At 39.6% G+C, this 26622-nt stretch overlaps 1 protein-coding gene across 1 annotated transcript in view; it reads right to left on the reverse strand.

The window, feature by feature from the left end:
- Positions 1-26622, reverse strand: part of LMO7 (LIM domain 7) — a 197996-nt gene that overhangs the window by 13006 nt on the left and 158368 nt on the right. Inside the window, exons 18-28 of the mRNA XM_075061540.1 lie at positions 24822-24936; positions 22133-22294; positions 20848-21035; positions 19287-19347; positions 18127-18183; positions 15968-15993; positions 15542-15646; positions 10329-10421; positions 8272-8675; positions 6527-6592; positions 4013-4065 (exon numbers count right to left, since the gene is read on the reverse strand). Coding sequence (XP_074917641.1) covers positions 4013-4065; positions 6527-6592; positions 8272-8675; positions 10329-10421; positions 15542-15646; positions 15968-15993; positions 18127-18183; positions 19287-19347; positions 20848-21035; positions 22133-22294; positions 24822-24936 — 1330 coding nt within the window. The remainder of the gene's footprint in view (positions 1-4012; positions 4066-6526; positions 6593-8271; positions 8676-10328; positions 10422-15541; positions 15647-15967; positions 15994-18126; positions 18184-19286; positions 19348-20847; positions 21036-22132; positions 22295-24821; positions 24937-26622) is intronic.

Below are 26622 nucleotides of genomic sequence, written 5' to 3' on the forward strand. Positions count from 1 at the left end.
TCCAGGGGGTCCCTGCAACCACCCGCACCCGTTGCTTCCCTCGCTTCCCAACCAACCTTTCCTGGGGGAGTACCGTTGCAGTGTCGCTCCCATTTGTGTCATATGAGGAGTGTATAAATACCGCTGCAAAGGTGACTAAGAAAACTGTAGGTGTTTAGTGACATTTATAATGAGTGGGAAGGCAGGGCCTCCCGGGGTTTGCGTTAATAGTCTTAGTCAGGACCTTAAGTGGTGTGGGGAGAGAAACCCAGCATGCTGCTGCCTCGAGTAGAACAGTCCGGCAGTACAGATCTTTTACTACACAGGAATAGGTAGAGGGGGCTGAAGCCCCCAGTGCTATGATGAAGACTGGTATTCAGCCCATTCTTTGTCCTGATCTACTGGTGTAGTAACCAGCAATGTTGGCCTCGGGAGATGCTTCAAATGTTAGAATTATTCTATGAGGACGGATCACTAGTTCCTATTTCACCGTCCTACGTCACGGGTGATCGAGGTCTCTGAGAGGTTCTTCCCCATCAAGCACTCAGAGGTCCTCTGGGCTGAGACCACAACTAGCTTTATGTGGTGGAAAGAGAAACATGTTAAAGCAACTGATCCTCTGTGGTGAATACCAGATGGAACCACTAATCAGTGCCCCAGAATTGTGAATGAATTAAGACCAAATATAATGGTTGGACTAGAGGCAAATCTAGCCCACCCGGCCCATCACTTAGACTGGTAGGCAATCAAAGGGTGGCTTCCTTTTCCAGCCCCCCAAAGTCAGATAGAGCCACTCCATGTAAGCTAGTATTCTTTTGATACCAGCTCTCTTCTGTTGGCCGGCAGGCCGAGCACTGACGTCAGGTGCACCACTATACTTCAGTTCAGGCTAAGACAAGGTTCATGTGTACTTCTGCAGATTCCTCTAGGAACAGAATCTGTGTATGAGTTTGTTACCAACCGAAAATCGTAACTGTAATTGGTAACCACCAACCTCCTGGGTTGTGGTGTTCTTCATTTCTGTGGTATCAAAGACAACACTAGGAGGATTTATCTCGCGCTTAGTAGGTTGTTAGTATTGGGTGGCTCTGACTGTGATGCAGGTCGAAGGGAGAGATGAGCGGTCACTGCTCTCACTGCTAGCCAGCCATTGCGTCTACCAGCAGATCTATATCACACTCGCCAGGAGATCATTGAAAGTAGTACAAGAATATGCATTTCTTTCCCTTTCTTCACGTGGGGGGGGGGGGGGGGGACTGAGAATTCCCGAACCACGCCCTTGACACTGTGTTTGAACCTAAGGTACATGGGAACTCAAGCAAGAATTCGCAAAATACTTCAGAGACTGCGTGGACATGTGGGTAGCTTGATGCTCAGTACCCGCTTCCCTCTCATGAGCGTCCATTTGAGTCTCGGGCTTTCCGTGACGCGTCACGCTATGTGACTGTGTAGCCTGGATGATTTTTTTCAAACGCTCTATGGCATGTCCGTTCTGTAACGAGCTCGATACAAACAGATTGTGCTCCCCATTGACAGCGAATCAGGATCTAGCTATGCGTCCGTTGACGGCTCCACGCTGGAGCCTCGATTAGACCTGAACTGGCACGAACACCCATGCTTGATCAGAGCGTCCACGCGGGTCAAAACAGAACATCGTAATTGCTAGAAAGTCTTTGCGTGGCTTTCCTGTTTACCTGCCCGCGCATGCCGAGTCAGATTGCTGTCCAGAAGCGGGTCAGTGGTGCACTTGGTGATGAACGCCCGGAGGCCATAACGTCGATTCCTGTACCACACTGAACTTGTAATCCGATATGTGTCCATATCGAAATCAGTTGGTGCTACATTCCTCTCGTCTGGGAAGCGAGCTAGCAGAATATCGATTTTACAAGAGCCCTTTATATCGATATAAAGGGCGTTGTAGTGTGGACGGGTACAGCGTTAAATCGATTTAACGCTCTTTAAATCGATTTAAACGCGTAGTGTAGACCAGGCCTTACAGATGTAGGCTTTTCACGTGACTAGTGTCAAATCAAGCAATAAATCATAATTTACAATGTGGCAATTTACAATTAAAAAAAATCTAATAGAGACAAGCAAAAACCACTTATCAACCATGGTACAATGCCACACTACTTTTAAACAAATTCCCTGCACTTTTAAGGTCAGACGAAAGCCAGAAAGATCCTTTGCTCTAAAAGCCTCAACTCCTCTCCCTCTTTGAAAGAGGCCTTTCTCCAATAATGAGATGGAAGCCTGCCAGAATACACAACTGCATCACAAATTCCTTCTCCCCTGTCAAAATTTATAATCCACACCCCCTCTAATTATGGGAATTATTCCCTGTTCAAAATGTCAAATTTATTGCGTTTTAGAGGAGACAGTCTTGCTTTATAAATGTATCTGCTTCAAAAATACCCCTTGCTGGAAGCATTTTATCTACTCCCTAGTTACTGGGATATCTAGCCATTGAAGGAAAGGTCAAACTTCCGGTGTAAGACATCCTTTGGTTCTTACTTGACATCTTAAAAAGGTAGAAAAAACAACGCCACTCTCTTCATATGAACAGAATTATTAGTGTTTAAGAAAAATAAAAGGAAATCTGTTGTTATTCAGCTACTCTTTGTGCTAGGCCTACTTAAGTTAACAAAACAGTAAGTCACTTTAGTTTTAATATTCCCTCTTCTAATCCTGCTTTGACTACAGATTTACTATTGGATTTATTGGTATCGATTAACTTGTCAGATATTTCTGGAAGTCTAGTCATCTCATTAGTTTTGGTGATTGAGATGTGATTTGAGAAAGTGATCTTGCCAATCTGAGCTGCACTCCCACCTTGGTCTGGGTTAGCATGTTCCATCTGATAAACCATTTGTTTTCTTGCAGTCTCCATCTCTGATTCTTTTGCCTTTTGCAGAGTCTCTATAGCACCCACCAGAGCATTTATGTGCGCCCACCTACCGACAAGGGAGCGCTTCCGCCAGAAAACCCACCGCCAAGGAGTGTGGCCCCCAGACAACCAACTGCCGAGAAACGACAATGCCAAGCAGCGTTGCTGCCAAAATGCCGCTGCTTCTCGGCGGCATTTCAGCGGCAACGCTTCTTGATGACGCCGGTTCTCGGCAGCATTTCAGCGGCTGGTCGTCTGGCGCCCGCCACAAACTTCTGGGAACATGAATATGCTATTGCAACAGAAAGGTTGGGGACCACTAACCTAGTGGTTTTCCATATTCACCTACAGTCACGTTTGCATACACAAGCCCATTTATCACTTGTACAAAATATTTTTTTAAAAGTAGCTTGTTGTATCTTTCATCATACTGTCTTTAGTAAGTCACCCACATTTCCTTACATACTATACTTGAAGCAGATTCTAAAGTATCTAGAATATAATTTCTAAAGAGAATGCTATGTAATCTTATATTTTGGCAGCTCCTTAAGAAAACTGAAGCTGTTATACCATCATGAAATCATCTCCAGTTGTTTTCTTCCCATATATACAGAGTAAATGTTGCAAAACAATCGTGTTAAAAATATTGCCCCAGTGTTTGTAGCATTGAGTTTTATTATTCTCAGTGCAAACGCACTAGCATAGTACATCTATTATCCACATTAGCCCCATTATTTCTATATTCAATCTACCACAGAAAATACATTAAAATACAGCCTTACACATAACTGTTTAAAAGTATTAATGCACTATATAGATTATGATTATAATATGACTAATCATACCACTTTAAAATAAATTTGAAATAAAGTATACATTAGTAAAGCGTCCATTCTGAATTTAAACCCACTGACTTTTGGATCATTTACCACATCCCTTAGATTATCTATTGCAGTGGTTAATTTTCCACACTACTAAAAAATCTGATATAGTATGTTGTATACTTGAATTATGAGTGGCAATCAAAAATGTAATTTTTTTTGACTCTCAAATATCTAGTTGCTGTAACTACCTTTTGATTGTATGCATGTTTTCATGCGGTTAATAATCAATTTAAAAAGATCTAATAGCAATTAAAGTGCTCACCATTTCTGCTTCTGGGGTAATTATCCAGTTCTGAAGTCGATCTGGATTTATTTCTATAAATACAGAAAACATGTATGAGTTGTATTACCATAGCACCCAAGAGCTCTAGTCATGGTGCAGGACACGGTTGTGCAAGGCACTCTACAGAGACCAAAAGGATGGTCTTGCCCCAAAGAGCTTACAAGTATAAGTATAAGAGATGATACAACAGATGGACAGACAGACAGACAGACATAGGAGAGTACAAGGAAATAATGAAGCAACACTAGTCAGCATTGACAGGCTGTGGTCTCAGCAGTATAAGCTATTGTTATTTAACACTAATCTTGCAGTAATTCCCAGAGACCTCAATTACAGAGTGGAGCATCATTCTCCTAGGTGCTCTACAAATATTTGAAAACATGGTCCCTACCTCATTCCCCTAGGTCACTAGACTGGAATATCAATAAAGATCAGACACAGTGCAGCATACCAGTCTAAGGAGGACTATTTCAATTTTTTGGGTGCATGCTTATATTTTTAAGTTTGTTACATGGTGATGTACTTACCACTTCCTAGTTTGGAAGTGCTATTGCAGCTGAAAGAAAAGTATGGCCTTACATGCTACCTGAGGATGTTTCTCGGGAAATCCTTGTGGTTCATTGATCCTATCATGCAGGGGAAAATGCCTATGAGTTTTAGCTGACAAAAAAGTCATCAGATGCACAAGAAAATGAATAGTAGGCGAAAGTGTTCTGACTGCCCAATGTGGAAGTTAACATAGCATCTGGCTGCTGTATGCTTAGCTCTAGGTCATGAAAGTGAGGCTCTGACTGTACATACAAATATCGTGTTTATTTAGACAAGGAACAAAGAGCTCATTTCTTGGGCAGCAGCTTCAATATTTAAACTACTGATGGCTGTTACAGCAGCATCACTGTATGCATTCACTACCCAGTGCAAAATGAGTCTACCGTATTAAACCAATACGGCTTTTGCATGCAATATTCTTAATTGTATACAGTTTCCTGCTCCCCATATTAATTGTTTGTCCTAATATAGTCTGACTGATCAGTTCTTGCACTAGTCAAGAGCTGGGTGTTACAAATGCTCAACTGCATATAGAAGCAGTTACAACAGGTAACAAGGAAGCTAGACCTGGGCTTATGCCTCTAGCACCTTTGGCCTCTCCCCATGCCTCCACAGCATAACCATTTGGTGCAAAAGCTCTCACCACTTTCTGAGGGCAGAGCACTAAGAGGACAGAATATACATCAGTAGACCGTGGCAAAATATTTTGGACAAATAGTTTATTTGCCAAAACATGCAGTTTTGGTCAATCCAAAACTGTCAATTTGACAGGAATTCACTAAATAGTTTCAGCCAATTTTTTTTCCCCAGGATTTAAAGACCATTCACAAAATGGGGAGGTGGGGAAGAAGAAGAGAGCTAGTGGTAGTCCTCCCATATTACTGTTAGCCCTGGGTGAGGGTACTCATGCACGATGTGAAACACCCTCCACTCTCCTTTTTATTTAAAGTAGAGAAGGGGTTTGAACTGAACCGTCAACCTCTCAGAAGAGTGCCATAACCATTTCTGATTCACCCAAAAATTCAGAATTTTAAGTTTTGATTCAATGAAACCTGAATTTCATTTTCAAGTTTTAGAACTGCTAGCGAACTAAAAAAATCATTTATGTGCAGTTCCATTCATCAGATGCACCATCTCAGGTCTTGGAGTTTCTTCTTGTGACATCACAAGTGCCCTACTTATTTCTATTGGAAGAGTGGACTAATTGCTGAAAAAGGTATACAGATGACTCTTGGTACTCCACAGTTGATTGTATCTGAATTAATGTTGGATGGGAGAGTTATGGATAGAAGATATTTTTATGGAGATGGGGAATTTAGTACTTACAGGGTTATTCCAATAATTAAAAGGGAAAGAAAATACAACTGTGCATTTAAATGAACCAATACACTGTTAACAAAAAAGCTTCTATTAAAAGCAGAAAAGAGGATAGCAAAAAAACAGGCATGGGTTAAAAAAAAGAAAATAGGCAAAGTTTAAAAAAGGGAAAACTAAGAAGATGTGTACCATCTTTCTGATAATTTTGTACTTTCATTGTATCCCTCCTTTCCCTGCTTATCTTTTATGTTGCACAATTTTCTGCGTGGGAACCATGCCCTAGCTTGTATAACACTATGACAACCACTGTAATAGGTGAGATTGTTTTCCAGTCTCATTAGTCCACTCTCACCCACAAATTCACCTCCTCACACTTCCTGGCTTTCTTTATAGAAAGATCTACTGACTGAAAGATGTTCTATGTTACAAACAGAGTATGGCTTAAAGAAACCAGGGGGCCAAAGCTTCTGTAGGTGAAAGCATAGCACAAGGACTGCAAAACAATACTGCTGGTAAGGACTCTAAACAGCACCACACCAAAATGGTTAAAAGTTAATGTCAAACCCAAGGCTCTGTAATATAAAAGGTGAAATTCTAGCCTGCCTGGAGATTCAATATAATACTAACCTGTCAGCAAGAAAGTGTCCAGATGGATCTTCAAAGTTTTGAGATACTTCATAATGGTCATAATGTCTATACGCAAAAAATAAAATAAATATATGAAATAGTGAATTAAGTAAATATCAAACCCAAATTGGGAAGAGATGAAGAAATAAGGTACAAACAACATGTACACAGCAAACTGAAATTCTAGGAGGCTCAGCTCCTGTTTCATTTTGAAAGCTGTATCTGTCACACAACTTCATTTCTAAAATCTTTTATGAAGCCAGTCAAACCTACTGTCTGTAAATGACAATAATTATCAAACACTGATACCAAAGTGCTAACATTAGAGGAATATGTATATCTATATGAATACAGCTTTTTCGGGCAGGGGCCACGTCTTCATACATGTTTGTATAGTGCCTAGCACAACGAAGCTACCATCCCAATTGGACCGGAAAATGTTGTTAATATTGTTAATCCATTTAAAGTCCTACTTCAGCAAAGCACTTTGCAAATGTTTAAGCCCGACCCTGTTCGGCAAATCCTTAAGAGCACACTCAAAAAAAAAAAAAATTGTTTCTCTGATATTTTAGTGAGAGTGGCACTTCTGTGTTACTTGTAACACTGGTAGGTAAAATATTTTCAGAAAGGAAAGTTATTTATAAGTTAATGTGTGTCCCTTTCTCCCGCTCTCTTTACTCTTTAAAATAGACTGCTGAAAAGGGTAGTGGAAAGAGGTTGTCTGAAATAAATAGATTTAGACTGGGTATTTCTAAAATGCTGTGGTATCTAAGCTAATATAAATTATCTCATACATACTGTAGTACAGGAATCAGCAACCTTTGGCACCTGGCCAGTCAGGGAAATCTGCTGGTGGGCCGGGATGGTTTGTTTACCTGCACCGTCAGCAGGTTCGGCTGATTGCAGCTCCCACTGGCAGCCGTTTGCCGTTCCAGGCCAATGGGGGCTGTGTGAAGCAGTGCAGGCCACAAGATGTACTGGCTGCTGCTTCCCACAAACCATCCCAGCCCACCAGTGGATTTCCCTGATGTGCCGCATGCCAAAGGATGCTGATCCCTGCTGTAGTAGCTTTATTCTACAAATAATAGAAACATATTGCTGTGCTGGTCAAACCACTACAAGATAACAGGAGTAAGTGTTTGACTTAGGAATGCAGACATGCAGCTGGTTGGAAATAATTAACTCAGTATTTAATTATAAATCTCTACATATATGTTGAAACACAGACTTGCAAATTCCCCATTAATGCTACATATTGTCAATAGAGCTAGGTGATAACCTCAGAAGTTTTCATGGTAAATTTTCAAGTTTTCGGCCCAGCTCTTATCAGTCACCATGTTAATTTGCCCTTTTGAACAAAAATCTATGAAAGCAAATAAACTAATTTCATTAAAAGACAAAACCGCCAGCTTTAATTATGGGCCTGATTCTGTCACACCCTTACAAACAGTGAATAGCGCTTTACTTTGACACTCAGCGGGATGATGAGCGAAATAAGGTATCACTCAGTAGAAGTAAGGATGATAGGCCCTTATGTTTGACTGAGCTACAAAACGTGTATTGGTAGTGTAATGAGACATAGGTTTAGGTTGTCACAGAATGCACTCTGCTTAGTGACTTCATGTCTTTTCTCTTGATATTCACAGAAACATATGTTTAATATGCTCATACTTCAGGATATCTGCATTATCTTTGAAAATATACTTTTGAAAAGTAAATGCAACTCTCCCATTGTGTTTGCCGACCTTCGGTATTGGGGCATCTGCACTGATCTCTCCCTTTCTTTTTCTGCCCGCCGCTTCTGCTCCTCGGCCTCCGCCCGCCGCTTCTGCTCCTCGGCCTCCGCCCGCCGCTTCTGCTCCTCAGCATACTGTTGTTCCTTTGCTTTCCACTCTCTTTCAAGCTCTAGTTCTTGGGCTTTCCTTTTTTGCTCCAAATACAGGGCTTTTTCTTCTTGAAGTCTCCTTTCCTCCTGGAGTCTCTGCCTTTCCATTTCCTTCTCTTCCTCATTCTGCTGCTGTTCCCCCCATTCATGTCTTCTGCCTCCTTCAGGAGCATCAGTGTCTTCTCCCATGTTTGTTCTCCAGCTAGAAATAGGTGGTGCATGTGCAGTTACCGATACTGTGTTTAAGGTTAGGGCAGTCGGCTCCTGTAGGAGAGGAAAACAATGGTTTTAGAAACATGATAGTGTAGGTTACCTATTTAGGAAACATTTTATTTTGTGACCAGGGACTTGAGGGGAAGAATCTCAGGGGACTCTCGGTGGCAACAAAGAGTGTGCTACTTAGTTTATGCTTTAGGGATGTCTACAAACACAGTCTTCTAAAGTGAGAAGTTCCATTTTATTTGCTAGCCTTTATTACCCCTTTGCCTAGTCTTTCCAAAAAGTGTCTGCAGTTTTTATTTTTTAAACCACCTTTATGCATGGAACACCCAACCTATACTTATGCTTCAGGTCATTCCTTCTCCTCTTAAGTCCCTACTAAAAACTCATTTCCTACACAATTTTCACAATAAGTGAGTCAGTGAATATTCACTCACTTTTTTCCTTATTTTACAGGTTGTTAGAAACAACCTTAAATGAACGACAGTGAGCACATATCTAAACTCAGTATCCATGTTAACTGTACTGATGTAACCCTTATCCTTCAAGGTCCCCCAACATTTAAAATTTAAGAACATAAGGATGGCCCTATTGGGTCAGACCAAGCTCCATCTAGCCCAGTATCCTGTCTTCAGACTGTGGCCAGTTCCAGGCACTTCAGAGGGAATGAACAGAACAGGCAATCAAGTGATTCATTCCATCATCCACTCTCAGCTTCTAGCAGTCATTTCTGACATTCTATTTTTATATGCACTCCTCTGAAAAAGGTCTTTGAATAGTTTGTTTCCATGCAGGAAGCAAAATAACCCTTTCAAATGAAGGAATAATGGGTTAGTCCAGATCACACTCCCAGCACTTAAGGACCTTTTGTTTTAAACCGTAAGTCTTTCACTATGAGGCGTTCAACAGTTTAATTAAGGGACACCAGTCTTGCTGTTTAAGTTATATGAGCTTTAGATTTGTTTTGCGTTCCTGTTTACTACTGTATAAGCATAAATACGCTCATTGGTACATCTGAAGGAGGAGGAAGTGCTCCCTGAGCTGATACAGGAACAGAGAACGAAGATGCCTCTAAAGCATTTGGACACCCAGAATATAGCCTGTTCAGCTGTAGAACAGACTACAGCTGCAGAAGGAAGCAGCTAAAGAAACTAGACACGTCCTTGACATTTTGAGATATATGGAAGACTTTCATCAGCAAGGCTGTAGTTGATTTCTTCTATAAATTCTTCAGAGGTAGGATGGCTCTGCCTTAAGACCGCAATTTAACAAGGTACTTGAGCACATGTTTTAATTTGAGTATGGAATAACCCTAGTGACTTCAGTTGGACTAGTCATAGGCTAGAAGTTAAGTACATACTTGATTACTATGCTGAATCAGGGCTGAAATTGGTCGTTTTCACTCTGGTCACAATGATATTGTTTTGTTTCATAAGCTAGTTACCAACTTATATATTTCTTCTGTTCATACAGCTTAGTGGCATGTTGTCCTGCTGTCTTGAATGAGTCTAAACCCAACTGATCATAAAAGTAAACCGCTGACTTTGTACAGAGTTATTTTTATTCTAGAAGCATTTATTCTCTGCACTGGGCAAATGAGAAAAAGAAGTCATTTGCATATTTAAGTACCTACTTCCACTACTGCTCAATAAAGGAATCATGGGAAACTTGAAAGGTGAACAAACATGCATCACCTACCTCATCTAAATATTTGGAACTCTCTCTTTCTGCTTCTTGCTGAGCTTGTAGCCATTCTTCACGCAATTTCTCCTGTTCACGTCTGTATTTCTCCTGATGGAAAGAGTCACTGATTATATTAAAAGTAAATTAAAAAGTGACAGGAAAACACTACTTTCATTTGTATTAAAATATTTGCTTTCAAAATAACCTTGTGCAAAGCAGTAGATCAAGTATAATAAAGACATAAGCAGCACAGAATTCTAATAGATAGCAGGTGGCGAAATCCTGACCCTAATGACGTCAAAGGGAGTTTTACCACTGACTTCGGGGAGCCAGGATCTCACACTAAGCCTCAGAAGACTCACCAACCTATTACATTTCCTATCTTATGATTTTTTTTTGGTTTAGCTGTGAACTTACTTCTATTAAGCTACAGTAATATCAAATCTTAACTATTTATAACAGGACTAAAAACTTTTTCGTTAGTTACAAGTTAGTAATTAGGTTTCTTAAAAAAAAAAATCACTAATTTATTGGACCAACTTACTGCCCCCATCTTGTGACTCTGATTATGTATTAATTAATTAATTTATTATATCTCCAGAAACACCCAAAATGCAATTGGCACAGTATGAACACCTAGGGGGGCACAGGCCTTGCCTTGGAAAAATGAAGGGTAGAAAAACTATATATACACAAGTAATATATATACACACTTTTGTTTTCATGTTGGGTTCATCACCCCCCTTAACAGAGCTTCTGCGGGTTAAATTATACTCAGTGCAACCAATAATCTTTTGATGGTTAATGAATTTGCACGCAATGCTGAGGATGTAGTTTGAAGATAACGAGGTTGTACATCTTTATTGAGAGAAAAGGCGTCAATCCAGCAAAGAACTTAAACACACCACAACTTTACGCACAAGTAGTGCCACTCGGTTAGTTTCACTTGGACTACTCACACGCTAAGTGCATTACTAAACTGAAGTCTATAATTTGCCCTGAAGAATCTCTCTTTCTTGTGATGCGTGGAGATGGAAACATTAGGGTTATCAACTTTCTAATCACACAAAACTGAACACCCTTGCCCCACACCCCCTCTTCCCCGAGGCCCCACCCCAACTCATTCCATCCCCTCTCCCTCTGTTGCTCGCTCTCCTCCACCCTCACTCACTTTCACCAGGCTGGGGCAAGGGGTTGGGGTGTGGGTGGGGGGGTGAGGGGTATGGGAGGGAGCCCTGGACTGCGGCAGGGGGTGTGGGCTCTGGGCTCTCAGGCAGCTCCCAGTCAGTGGCACAGTGGGGCTAAGGAAGTGGGGCTCCCTGCCTGCCCTGGCTCTGCACGTCTCCTGGAAGTGACTGGCATTCCTAGTTTGTAGCTAGAGTGACAAGGGAGATCTGTGAGCTGCCCACACCCACAGTTCCTGGCCAATGGGAGCTGCAGAGCTCGCACTTGAGATGGGGGCAGCATGCAGAGCCCCCATCACCGCCCCTGTATCTAGGAGCTGGATATGTTGGCCACTTCTGGGAGCCATGAGAAGCGAGGGCCAGCAGAGAGCCTGCCTTAGCCCCACTGGGCCGCCAACTGGACTTTTAGCAGCCTGGTCAGTGATGCGGACTGGACCAGCCAGGGTCCCTTTTCGACTGGATGTTCTGGTCAAAAACTGGACACCTGGCAACTGTAAGAAACCTCCCAGCTTAACGCCAAAGCCCAGGCTGGATATGCAGGACTAGCAATTAGAAAAAGTATTTCTTTTGCTCATTTCACTGACATTCTCACAAAGCCATTTTTAGAAAGCCTCTTTCAATGGGGAAGGAAAACAAACTGTACGTTAAGACTACTTTAACAACAGCTTTTTGTGGCCCTAAATATTTAACACTCTCTAAAGCTGGTCATAAAGAACATGAAGCCTATTTTCTCCTTTTTTAAAGAGAGGTTAGAAGTACCCAAGTCACTCTATTCTCTGAGCCTCTACACTTCTGTTGAGAGTGACTGGTCCACTGCTATCCTGAAATATTGAGCTATACAACACCAAGTTATCACAGAAGCATAATTCCCAAGACAAACCATTGTTGGAAAAATTAGTACAATAGTGGCTGCCTTTTTTGTTTTAATACATATTACTAATATCCTAGTTCAGATAAAATATTATATTCCATTGCTTAATTTTCTATTGTGACTGACAATCAAGAAAACTGAAAGTGAAGGGGGTCACCTATTACAGAAAAATAAACTTTTAATCAAAATTAATGAAGACTAGAAGATATCCTGTATAGTCCATAAACAGCATTTAAAAAGTATGTTTAGTTTGGCAAACTACAAATATGTATGAACTGTTCTTAAAATTGAGCCTTCTTAAAAAACATTAATTAAAAATTAAAAGATTAATTGTAAACAAATCATTCTGAAATCATTTAGCTGGGTTATAGACCCATAAGTAGAGCTAGTTGAAAAACCATTTCTTTTAGTGAATTTTATGAAAAAAAAATTTCATTCAAAGTTGTTTATTTGAATTTTTTGCAGGGAAAATTCAAAACAAAATGTATATCACATCAACATTTTGTTTCAAAAGGTGAATTAAAACAGTACATTTTGATTTGTTAGTTTGGAGATTTTTGGTGCATTTTCCCCTCAGCCTCTTCTCCCGCCCCCACTCTTTTTTTGCCACTGACTGCAATAAAAACCTGATCATTATTATTCCCCCACCACCACCACCACTTTTTCTGCTCTAACTTTGCAAACCCTCTCTAAATTTGGAAAAGTTACAGAGTGACAAAAGGAAAAATGAAACTAACTCTGCTATTATGTAACTTTTCCAGAATTGGATAGGTTCAGAAAAATAGGCCACCCAAAGTCTAATATTAATAATTGTTACTACTTCTGCTGCTTTTATTCATAGATCTCACAGCACCTTACAAACTGGAATGAGTGGAATTATCATTGTACAAATGGGAGAAGTGAGGTGTACAGAAGTGAAAACACCCATCCAATGTTATACAGCATCTCGGGCCTGTCTATACTACGCGTTTAAACCGATTTTAGCAGCGTTAAACCAATTTAACGCTACACTCGTCCACACAATGAGGCCCTTTATATTAATATAAAGGGCTCTTTAAACCGGTTTCTGTACTCTCCCCAATGAGAGGAGTAGCGCTGAAATCGGTATTACCATATCGGATTAGCGTTAGTGTGGCCGCAAATCGACGGTATTGGCCTCCGGGCGGTATTCCACAGTGCACCATTGTGACTGCTTTGGACAGCAATCTGAACTCGGATACAGTGGCCAGGTAGACAGGAAAAGCCCTGCGAACTTTTGAATTTCATTTCCTGTTTGCCCAGCGTGGAGCTCTGATCAGACAGGTGGCGATGCAGTCCTAAATCCAAAAAGAGCTCCAGCATGGACGCGTGCGGGAGACACTGGACTGACCGCTGTATGGGGAGACACATCTGTTCTATCAGAGCTCCATTACAGAAGACGAAATGCCAAAGCATTTTAAAAAAATCTCCAGGCTATGATACAGAGTCCACAGCACAGTGCTGCGTGACTAGCGTAACGGAAAGCCAAAGAATCAAACGGACGCTCATGGAGGAGGGAGGGGGAGGGAGGGGTACTGAGGACTCCAGCTATACCACAGTCCCCAGCAGTCTCCGAAAAGTATTTGCATTCTTGGCTGAGTTCCAATGCCTGTAGGGTCAAACACATTGTCCAGCATGGTTCAGGGAATAGCTCGTCAATTTACGCCCCCGCACGTGAAAGAAAGGGAAAAAAATCATTTCTTGACTTTTTTCATGTCACCGTATGTCTACTGCATGCTGCTGGAGACATGGTGCAGCGCCAGTGAACAGTAAGCATCCTCTCCTTCCCTTTCACGGTGGCAGACAGTACCGTACAAAAGGATTGATGGCCGTCTTGTCATCATCCCGTGAGTGCTCCTGGCTGGCGTCAGGTGAGGTCGGCCAGGGGCGCCTGGGTAAAATAGGATGACTCCCAGTCATTCCCAGTAGATGGTACAGAGCGGCTGGTAACCATCTTCATCATAGCAATTGGAGCTGAGCTCCATCAGCCCCTCCCTTTCATGTGTAAGGAAAAGATTCTGTACTGTCTGGACTATCATAGCAGCAGGATACTGGGCTCCTCTCCCCCGCACCATTTAATGTCCTGCCTGGACTATCATAGCAGCTGGAGGTTTCCTCCCCATTTTCATCTCACTAACAAGTCAGTGTTTCTTATTCCTGCATTCTTTATTACTTCATCATACAAATTGGGGGACACTGCAACGGTAGCCCAGGAGGGTTGGGGAGGAGGGAAGCAATGGGTGAGGTTGTTGCAGGGGCACCCCCTAGAATGGCACGTAGCTCATTATTTCTGCAGGTTTGACACGGAGCGGCTGTGCTCTCTGGTACATGGTTCTGTAGTACACTTGCACCATATTCTAGGCAGGACTGACTATTTTTAGATACAAATAAAGGAGGATTGATTCAGGGAATCATGCGCCATTTTTGTCTTTGCGCCCCTGGCCAACCTCAACCACGGGCACCATGACAGCAGCAGACGGTAAAAAATGACTGATAACCGTCATCTCATCGCCAATTTACAACGGCATGGCAGATGGTACAGAACAACTGAAACCGTCTCTGCTGTCTTGCAAAAGGCAAATGAATGCTGCTGTGTAGTGCTGCAGTACCGCGTCTGTTAGCAACATCCAGTAGACGTATGGTGACAGTAAAAAAAAGCTGAATGGGCTCCATGGTTGCCATGCTATGGTGTCTCCCAGGGCAATCCAGGGTAAAAGGGCGCAAAATGATTGTCTTCCGTTGCTTTCACAGAGGAAGGAATGAGTGACGACATTTACCCAGAATCACCCGCGACACTGTTTTTGCACCATCATGCATTGAGGTCTCAACCCAGAATTCCAATGGGCGGGGGAGACTGTGAGAAGTATGCGATAGCTATGGGATAGCTACCCACAGTGCAACGCTCCAGAAATCGATGCTACCCTTGGACCATGGACGCACACCACCGAATTAATGTGCTCAGTGTGGCTGTGTGCACTCGACTTTATACAATCAGTTTTACAAAACCGGTTTATGTAAAATCGGAATAATCCCATAGTGTAGACATACCCTCAGAGGCAGCGCTGGGAACAGGGTGTAAGTCTACTGAATGGCAGTCCCATATCCTTTCCTCAGACAAGAGAATCCCTGTCTATGAGTACGTAGTTAAACTGTACCTGAAGTAACTGTTCCTGTTCTTTCTGCCATTTTTCCTGTCGTTTTCTCTCTTCTTCTTGGTCCCAAGTCCAGCGACTAGGAGCATTAACAGATGGAATTGGGAGCTAAAACATCACAAAAAGAGGATGATTAATCCACTGTCATTTTAAAAACACATTTTTAAAAGCTAGATAAAAACCACATTTACAAACATTAGCTACAACCTTAGTGCAATAAGAACCTACACACTTACAACAGTTAAATTGTAACCATTATTACCAGCTTTAAAAAAGGTTTAATCAGCAATCTGGATAGGTTTCTGACCAAAATAAGAGCATGCAATATAAAAACAATAGGAAAAGTTAAAGCAGGGTTCCCTGAAATGAACAAAGCCAGACAAACGAATAACCTCTTTCATTTATAAGCAGTTTGTAAGCAGTACTCACATCAGACACTGCAGGCTCTGAGCCTCCTGTAGGATTTAGAGTAGAGAGGGGAAATAGAAAAAAAGAAAAAAAATTACCATTATGTGTTATGAGGTTTGCTTAAATGTGGAAAGTTTCACTTGTATGAATTCCAGGATATAATTTGTTAAGCTTTAAACCATACTTGTTTCATTTGACCCTATTCCCTTTATTTAGGTCAAGGAATCTTTAAGTATCTTCAAACTAATACACATTTATCCAGGAAGTTTTTGAAACGAGAATAACCCTATAACATGTTCAAATCTTTCAGATGTTATCTATAATTACTTGGTCTTGAATTAGCAGTACTATTCCCAGCCTTATAACATGAAGGACTAATTACAGTTTTCCGTAGCTACTCTGGAAAAAAAAACCTCAATGCTGTTTCATAATCAAATAAGCTACTCTCTTAAACAGTTTTGTTAGGATTCAGTTATACTGGTTATATATTCAGGATGCAAGAGATTCATTTTACATTTATTAATACCAATAGACCTTCCAAAAGCAACTTATCTTCCACTACTAACCAACATAAATACCTCCTACTCTACTTCCAGAGAGAGAGTGTATCTTCAACTTTTCCATACTTGATAGTGTGTGTCAAACCTGATATTTGAAGGTTGTCACTATAGCTCTGAGCTTATGTCACAGTGATAAAAAATGCATGCACTGCACTGATAAACTAAACACTGTGGAAAAACTACGGGAAATACACACTTACGATTCAGGTTTTGGTTTTGTTTGTTTTTTTTAAAAAACCAATTCTTGTCCATTTAATTTTATTGTCCCAAATAACCAATAGTTTAGATCATGTTACTCACCTGCAAAATTTAGTTGGTGGAAAAAAGTAATAGGAAAGCAACATATTGGAACCTATTGTTTTCCTACACTATAACAAAACACGATGGAGAAAGTGGAGCAAATTTGGTGTACAAAAAAATTTATAATGGCCAAGAGGCCTTATGTCAAATTAATAGATGTTCATTTTTATATTAATTATATATCTTCAAAAACAGGAATTTATAATTAGTGACAAAATTAAAGCTCCTTAAGTGAAACTATTAACATACCATATATTTTAACTATTAATACAATACATATGTGGATATTAATAGTATGCTTTACTATATAAAAGATTCTTTTGCAAATGAGGGAAAAAGGACTGCAAATAAAATACTGCTATTAAATTCATTATACAAAAAATAATAAGGAAAAAATGTTTAACCAAGGAAAATACAGTATTATCTTCACCATTTGTTCAAAATTTCATTATATTTAAAAATACAAAGCACAAATTTAGAAATGAACAACATGAAGCATGCAGTGGCATTTCAAATATCACTTTAAAAAGACAACCACTCAGTGAACTCCTAACTCTCCCCGAGTCAATGGCAAAATGCCATTGACTTCCATGGGTCCAGAATTTCCTCCTCAAAGTCTACAGCAAAATATTGAAGCATACAAAACTGTTTTGAAGACAGTATTAGATATTTGACATTAGTGAAAATATAAGATGTGACATGCAGAACAGAAAAGCAAGCCTACAAAACTGTAATAAGAGCTTTAGTTTGCACACCTTAAAGCATAATAATAATAATAAAAATACAATTAGTTTTTTTGCAAAATTTGTATTGCTTTTCTTTGGATTTGGTCATTGTTACCTACTTTGTAACAGTAAGTTATCCATTTTATTGTATTCTATCAATTTGGACATTGGTGTAAAGCAGCAGTTTTGAATAAACTGAATTTACTATTAAATATTTTAACAGCTCTTTAGCCTCTGCACTAGAAGTGTGCTGGAACGGTCAGTTTTAAGCTGTTTTGTAGGGAGCTGCAAACCTGAAACAAATCTGTTACAAGTGGAAAAGTGTTTTGAACAGCATATCAGAGATTTGAAAGGTTTTACATATACAAAAAAAAACCCCACACACAAAGACCCATTACCACAAAGGTAGACCCATGAATTGTAACAACAACCCGATGACCCTGGGGAAAGAATGGAAACATATTATGTTGCTTTGTCATGGTTGCAACAAACAACACTGAAAAGGCTTAGTACCCAGCACCAGAGACTTATTAGGTAGAGTGTACAGTGGGAACAATTTCATGAAAGTACATGAAATGTTAGCTTTTTGTTTTACCTTGTTCAAAAAATTGTGACCGTCTTTTTAAGTTTTTCAAAGAAATAGGTTCAGATTCTATTTGAAAAATACAAAGAATACAAAGAAATCAATACGGTGCTGTCTAACGATATATTTTTTAATGACTATCACCACTGGATAACAAAAGACATTCATCAGACCTTTCCAATCTACAGTAACATCACTTGGAAAAACTGAAGGACAGAGAAAAGCTAGCCTTTTATTATAATAAATGCAGACTTTTTTAGTAGGTTACATCACACAGAGTTTAGTACTTCATTATAGTACAACTGCTATCCATCTACTATAACCACATGGTTGACCCACTTTGTGTGGGCCTGGAAGTCAGGCAGCATCATTTTTCTTACCTAAGATCCCACCCAGATTTTAAAAGTCTGACAGATTTTACAAATTCAGATTCCTTGGCATCTCTTCTCCTCTACTATCCTCAATTTAACTGTAAGTCAAATGCAATCATACCTTTGACTATGTCCATGTTCCACCATGCACATTTACAATACTGTACAATGTAACTGCATGAGTGGTTCCCATTAGGGAATTAAAATTCTATTAGGAGGTTTAAGTGCCTATGTTCCCTCCTGTTCTTCCCTCCCCACAAGGCTACCTTAGTTAACAGAGTCACTAACAGTTATGGCACAGAGCCAACAATATGCAGTCCACATACCAAAAAAGTATCACACTTGAGTTCTAGCAAAACAGATATTTGGATGCTTTTCATCCCGTGTCCCCAGGAAGGAGGTTGGAAGGGAGAGAAACCTCATATTCAAATTCTTAAACGCAGAGGAAAGACTGATCACCATAAAGCATCTTTATGTTATAACCACCATTGCAGAATGAATAGGTGAAGTTAAGTTTCTATATCTTCTTGTTTCTCCTCTTTCATCTCTACCACACAGTCAGTCCACAATCAGTCATGCTGAGATCTAGGAACTTATCAGTACTCTGTCTGCAGTTCTTAAACCATTCAATGCTCCCTGGACTAGAACTCCATGCCCCTCAGATGCAACTGGACCTACATGCTACACTTGTAGCTTTCATTTTCTCAGAGGCCTAATATTTATTTCACTGTATAGTAATATTTACAGATACAATCCATGTTCTCTCCTCTCAATTAGCAGCTGAAAATATTGGCAGTTTACCTTTTTGTTCATTAGAGCTCAGATCTGCTTTCATTCCATTTATCACTTTTGCTCCAGTATCCTACAAATAGAGAACAATTTTAGTATAATTTCATGTGAACCAAGTTTAACATTTCTTCGCACAGAAATTCCACACAGCAAAGTGTGTCAGGTTGTTATAAATTCCTCAAGTTAAAGAAATTGTTTAAATCTTCTTGCCTATATTTTATATAATAAAAAGACCATAGGCATTAGCTGGGATTAATGACCAGTTGCAAGACGATGGCCGAAAGGGAACCATTAATTCAGCAGAAAATATGTCATGGGCCAAGATGGATACCCCAGTGTTTTGTTTATAAATAAAAGCACACCATTTCGGTTTCTTGGAATGGCAGCATTCATTTAAATGGTCACTGGAAATCCCTTGTACTGAGCATTTCTAAAGAATTCATGCTCTATAAGGTTTATTATAATCAAAAATACGTTCTGATTAAACTTAAGACAGCTAGTACATTTTTTTAATTGCTTACACACTCATCTGGGCATACAGAGGTTACTCAAAATGTGTTATTGGCCTTAAACAACATCTCAGTATTAGCAGTATCCCATGTTTCCTATAACAAGCATACGGAAGTAAAGGGAATACAGCAAACTCTTCAGTAACTTTATTTAAGGCAAAATTGCCAATATTTTAAAAGGTGACCACTGCATGTACATAACTTAACAATAATTCAAATACACAAACAATATAATGACAAAACCAAACTGCTCATCACTCTTTGTCTGCTGAAAAAAGCCATCAAGCTTCATTCAGGAAAGATGTTCATGCTTATTTTATTATGCAGCCAGGAAGACCAAACTGTATGATATCATTCTGAATAAACTAGTAAATCTCAACTCTGAGTCTAGGGGTGATTCTACCCTGCATCTAATGAGGGCAAAGGGGAATCAGGGAACTCTCTGATTCTGTACCGATATTGTGCAGACATCGAGAGCAGCCTAGTGGCTGCTCTAAATTATATCAGTGGAGGACTGAAAAAACAGAGATCCAATCTGCCAAGTCCTCAGCCCACTCCTATCCTGGGGTGAAAGTGCCATCTAGCACAAGAGCTGCCACCGCTAGGTTTAGATGAATGGAGAGTTCCTCCCACAAGGGGAATTGTCCACTGGCTATTTATGGCCAGAATATGGCTCCTTTGTGCTGCTCATTCTGGAGAATGTGCCCCTATGTTTGAAACTACATCAATGCTCAACTAATTTTACTATATCATGCAGTCTTTGTGTAGTTATGCAGAAATCAGTTAACTAAAAATTTAATTGCTACCAGAACAAAAATACTGCTATCGTGTGATTCTGTGACCCCACATAATATTACACTAGTTTTATACAGAATTAAGTTAGACACACAGGAATTAATATATTTAGCTGAGATTCTAGTATTCTAGTTAGAAAGCAAAATTAAAACTGCTTTCCTGGAATTACTACAATTACTTTCTTATTCCTCTGTGAGGCCTTAAAGCTTTTCCTTCGTTTCTCCTCCCAACACCCAAACACCATTCACCCCCTGAAAAAAAAATCTTACAGAATTTTGAAGGCTGTAGGAGAAATCTCTTTTGGCTGATACGTTTGACGAGTTTGTAGAATTCTGATCTCCAGAAGTTGCATCAATCCATCTATTTTCAGGTGTACCTACAATGTTGGTAGCCATACTGGTGAGATTGAGGATTTTATGCCTTACATATGGCAGGGAAGGCTGGTCTTTGCCCCAATCTGATTGGCACATGGAGATCAAGAAATGAATGTGGACAGAAAAGTCAAAGTATAAAGAATAAAAGTTAGTGAAAACACATTCTCATTTTAAAAAAAAGACAAGAAGAGAAAGAAAGATGAAGTAGGTAGAATTCGTAAAGACAGGAAATGGTTAGGGCTTTTATAAACAGACCAGCTTCCCATAACAAGCAAGAGTTAGTCAAAAGATGGGCTTGAGAAATACTAGCAAGTTTACTAAGATTCATTACAAATATAGATATTAATATTAATTGAAAGTTATTTTTTCACAACAATGTCATTGGTAAGGAGAAAAGTTCTTTCACCTATAATCAAGCCAGAGGGAAGTGAGCAGTAAGCTGTGTTTTAACTGAGACACACACTGCTCCTGGAACACTATCTACAAGTTTTACAGCAGTACAATCCACCAAAATTTGTCCCTGCAAATTTATGGATAGATGTTATAATCCACACTACAATTGATTAGACCACACAGGTAAAGAGTTTTAAGTGGCAGACAGCACATTTAACTGTATAGTAACTAGGAAGAGAAATTGTCCTCACCGTAACTAAACCAAAGCAGCAAAATGGGTAAGGAGATGGCTACCCCTGGCCTAACCTGTACAGGGGGCAATGTTATATCAGAAAAGGGGGACACTGCTGCCTCTCTCCGATGCCAGCAAGGATCCTAGGAATGGACATCATCTCCTAGTCTGACAGAACTATCCTCCACCCCTAAACTGAGGTGGCAAGAAGGGGGCATTTTCAATTCCTTTCTGTGGTGCCCTTATGTATCTAACAAAATAATCTAGGACGTATATGCAACTATGCACTCCCTCAAAAATTAGACCAACGCATAACAGAGTGGTCACCAGTTTAAGGTTAGCAGACTTGCTAGTTAAGTTATTTGCGATACATCCATATAAAAAAGAAACCCCAAGTTATGTTACAATAAAATACATACACTAACAAAGCATGTAGGTTCAGAAAAGGTGTTGCTGAAGCAAGGACTACAGGCCCCAACCCATCAGAGCAACTTCACTAAACAAAGCTTATTCACCTTATAGAACATGCTGAAGCTGCCCAGCGAAACAACTCACCATTTTTTCCATATCGTCTGACATCCATGACCAGGTTTCCAGTTTCTAGTGCATTGGCCATGGCTTTCTCCCACTGATTATGGTCCATTTGTGAAACTCTTGTGCCATCAACAGCAATGATTTCATCATCTACTTGCAGCTGGCCAAGGTCTGCAGTGCTACCTAACGGATCAGACAAAAAATTCCTCATGTCTGGATATACTTAAACGCTTCTATCACCGTCATGATGGGGAAAGTGGCTATTCAGTTTGTTTCCTGAAAACACTGCTTATAGCCAGAAATTAAAGTAAACTTAGTAAAACTTGCTATTGTACACTGGCCTCTCCGGGATATGTAATGCTGGTATCTTGGTTAGTGTAGAAGTACTATATAGTTTTCTATTATAAAACAGAAGAAACTTTCAGATTTGCATTTCATATTGCAGCTAGCAGTTGACTGCAAAATTCTTGCTGCCTCTTTCTCACTAGTCCTGAGAGGCAAGACAGTGCAGGCATCCTGATATCGGTCAATAATGATAAACTAAATTTTAACTGATGCGGTGACATAAATGGAGCTAACATGTAACAAGATTATGAATGATGCAGGAATTGCTATGTAATAAGTGAATATTGATGTCATGGTATCAACAGTTCAAGTGACCAGGTCAGCGAAGTACAGTTATTCCATATTGGGTTAGAAGACTTTCGTGAGAGAACGTATTGATTTAACTTGCATTAGGGTTACCATTATGTTTATTATACTCCCTCGTTGCTTTAAGTTAATGGGAAGCATATAGAAAGGCAACACAATGGCTTCCCATATAAGAATACCTAAGTATGCACTAGAAAGACAATGAGGGACAGCTGTTAGCTTCAAAAAGCCTGAATTTTGTCTCCAACCTTATTTTGTAAACCTTGTTTTGCCAGGCAGAGAACTAGACATCAAAAGACTTGACTGAGCTAAAGTCTCTCTTCAAAGTGAGCGGTGCACTTCTACTCAATTGGTGTAGAAAAAGAGTGCATGGAATTGCATGTGGGAAAAAGCTAGACTCCCAAGTAAGCCTCCAGGAAAAAAGTTGAAGAATTCAAGGTCACGCAAATCCTCCCATACCACCACCAGAAGGTAAGGCATCCAGGACCAGACCAACCAACCAAATTTGAACCAAATGGTACTTGCTGTGGTCTCCAGATTACATCTGTAGACATATATCAGATGACCACTTGTGTGAACTGATCATTTTTTCATTCCAGTACACAGGCTTTTAGATGACAATTGAAACACTTAGCTAAGGTATTTTTTCATAATTTTTCCTGCAGATAAAAGTATTTTCCTTTCTAAGAAGTGTAAATATTGCCATTTTTCTACTCTTATTTTTTATACAAGTATTTCTTTAGTTCTATTTGACTATTATGGTAGCAAACTAATGCTCAGCTAGCTTCATACGGTAAAATTAAAATATTTCTGATTTACGCTAAAGAGCATATAGGAGACAGCCCTTTGCACAAAGTAACTGATGTAAAACAGATTTAGTGGCAGTGAAAACAAATTTAAATTGCCTTTTGGATAAAGCAGCTATCAACTGGCTTAGCCTGTTTTATCTGGAAGGAGCATGCCATGATTAACAGTGATTTAAAACCTGGCCTTAGCTTTCGTTTTAAAGTCAATGTGTAAGGTGATTGTTACACAATTATTTTTCTGTGAAAAGAAATGCAATGAAGTACCAGGCCAATACGAAGCTTCCAGTGATGTCTTCTCTGCTCTGGTTTTAAGCCTGTCTTACTGCAAGGTAATAATTTTAGTTGTAACCAAGGACATTATTGAATATAGGGTGAATGTTACTGAAAAAATATCAGTGTACTCCATAAGATTTGACAGTTTATAGTTTCGGGGGAAGGGGTGGTTGAAATTTTTAAAAATTCAGCTATAAATTGAAGTAGCAATGCAATACAAATAATTTTAATTTGTTCTTTAAAACATACTACAAAAAACTTGAGAGATATTGATTAGAGCAAGATTCATTTCCACAGGAAAAAAAATATTGATCTTGGATATTAGTAAATATTTGAAGAAAATGGCACTATAACTTGTAAGTATTTATTCCAACACCAAACAAAACTCTGACTAATTCCTTTTTGTTACTTCAGTAAAAAAATATTCATGCAGATCATTTAGAAGCTACAGTTACTTGTGGAAGGTAATATTTTACAATCTTTAACATAGCAGAGGAAAGGAAACCTGAAATTAAAAAATAGTCTGCTCACAAACACCTTTCCTATGCATCTGTCTCTAAAGTTGTAGGAAGCGAAACCTTTTAAAATATACTCCAAGAAAGGAGCAGTCTCTATGTTATATGCATGCCCCCATGATATCCCTAAATAAGCAATTGTATTTAGCAGACATTCTGAAGCCTTAAAATGATGTCTGGTAAATAAGCCAGAATTTACACCATTGCTATGAATTTAAGACTTCTTTACTTCAAAATACACTTTCAAATATTTCTTAAATTAAACCAGTTTTAGTGGATGAAAATACAGAGGAATCATAGCATATTTAGCCTTTAGCAGTCAAACACTGTTTTCTTTTCAATTTCTTTCCATCTAAATTCTTTGGAAGATTTTCATTCATCATTAAAATTAAATACCTTTGTCTAGCAGTCTCAATCCATTAACAGTAAGAGTAAAGTTCATAAAAGGGTTAAATATTAGTTTACCTTCTTCAATTGTTTGTATAAAAACCCCAGAAGGTTTCCAATTTGTGGTGAACCCAAAGTTGCGACTGTTACCAGGTCTCTGGTTTATACTGATTCTCATTTCACTGTACTGGTCCTGAAAAATAAAACATGACACTGCACTATCTGGTGTCACAGGCATCTACATGAAGGAAAGTTTATCCACTAAATAAGTGAGGCTATTCACAATGTACGCTTTAATTTTCTATTAACTGACTACAGAGCGGTTTTCTTTGTAGAACATGCTAACTAGGTTTTTTTCTTAGATAATTATGTTTTAAAGTTTACACAGAAGACATTTCGTGTACACATACATATTTAACGGTCTGTAGATATTATTAAATTTGTCATAGCAAGCTGTTTAGTGCAAAATGCTTTAATAAGAATTTATAGCAGGGGTTGGCAACCTCTGGCACACAGCTCGCCAGGGTAAGCAGTTTGTTTACCTGCCGCATCGGCAGGTTCAGCGGACTGCGGCTCCCACAGGCCGCGGTTTGCCGTCCCAGGCTAATGAGAGTGGCAAGAAGCCATGGCCAGCACGTCCCTCGGCTCGTGGCGCTTCCCGCCGCCCCCCATTGGCCTGGGACAATGAACTGCGGCCTGTGGGAGCCCGGTCTGCTGAACCTGCTGACGCGGTAGGTAAAGAACCTGGCTTGGCCTGCCAAGGAGCTTACCCTCGTGAGCTGCGTGCCAGAGGTTGCTGACCCCTGGTTTATAGGAAGGAATTAGATGACAGTGAGACACCCATGAAAGGTGAAATGGACAGCTAGTTTACACAAATTGTTATCTCAAGAGAGCAATTTATTAAATTAATTATGAAAGATTTGAAGAAATGGAAACCCTAAACAGGTCATCATACATAGGGTGACCAGATAGCAAATGTGAAAAATTGGGACAGATGGTTGGGGGGGGGTAATAGGTGCCTATATAAGAAATTCCCAAATATCGGGATTGTGCCTATAAAAATCAGGACATCTGGTCACCCCAGTCATTCATAATATAGTTAATCTGTGGAATTAACTGCCTCATGAGACTGAGGCTCATAACCTAACTGGAATTTGAAAAAGCTGGATAAAATGACTCATTTCATCTATAATTATGCATACTGAGGTAGGGGTAAGCCATGCTCCTTTAGGCCCCAATCCTGTAACGGGATCTATTGGTGTGGACCACTGTCTCTGTGTGGAGTTCTAATGAATGGGTTCTGTGTGAACATAGGGGTCTTAAGTTGTAAATAAATTACTAGAGCTACTCAGAAATCAAAATTTCCATTCCCTGGGAAATTTTAATATTTCAAAATTTACCACGAAACAAAAATTCTGAAAAATTCAACTCAACTATGAAAAATATATTTCATGTTGATATTGAAACAATATAATGTAATATAAAAGCTGAAACAAAACTGACATTATAAAAGTCAAAGGGAAATGTTTTTCAACATTATCGAAATGAGAAAATCATAATACTTCATTTAGATTTTTTTGGATTGCAAATGTTAAAATGGAAATTTCTACAAAACGAGTATGTTAATACTAAACCCTTTACTGTGGCAGAGTATTACTATTCCTGTATTATATACAGTATAATTCAGGAGATAATTAGTTTGTATGAATGAGCAGCAACATAACTGGCTGAAGCAGCAACAGTTCCAGCACCGTCACCGGTGGCAGGAAGGAACTGAGGGTGAGGAGAACTGGTGGTGCCCTATATACCATGGCACGTGCGCAACACTCCAGGGGGTGCTGGAGCTGGTCCCCTACAGATACTGCTGAGGGGAAAACTT

This window comes from Chelonoidis abingdonii, chromosome 1 (assembly GCF_003597395.2).
Source record: "Chelonoidis abingdonii isolate Lonesome George chromosome 1, CheloAbing_2.0, whole genome shotgun sequence".
NCBI classification, from domain to species: domain Eukaryota; kingdom Metazoa; phylum Chordata; order Testudines; family Testudinidae; genus Chelonoidis; species Chelonoidis abingdonii.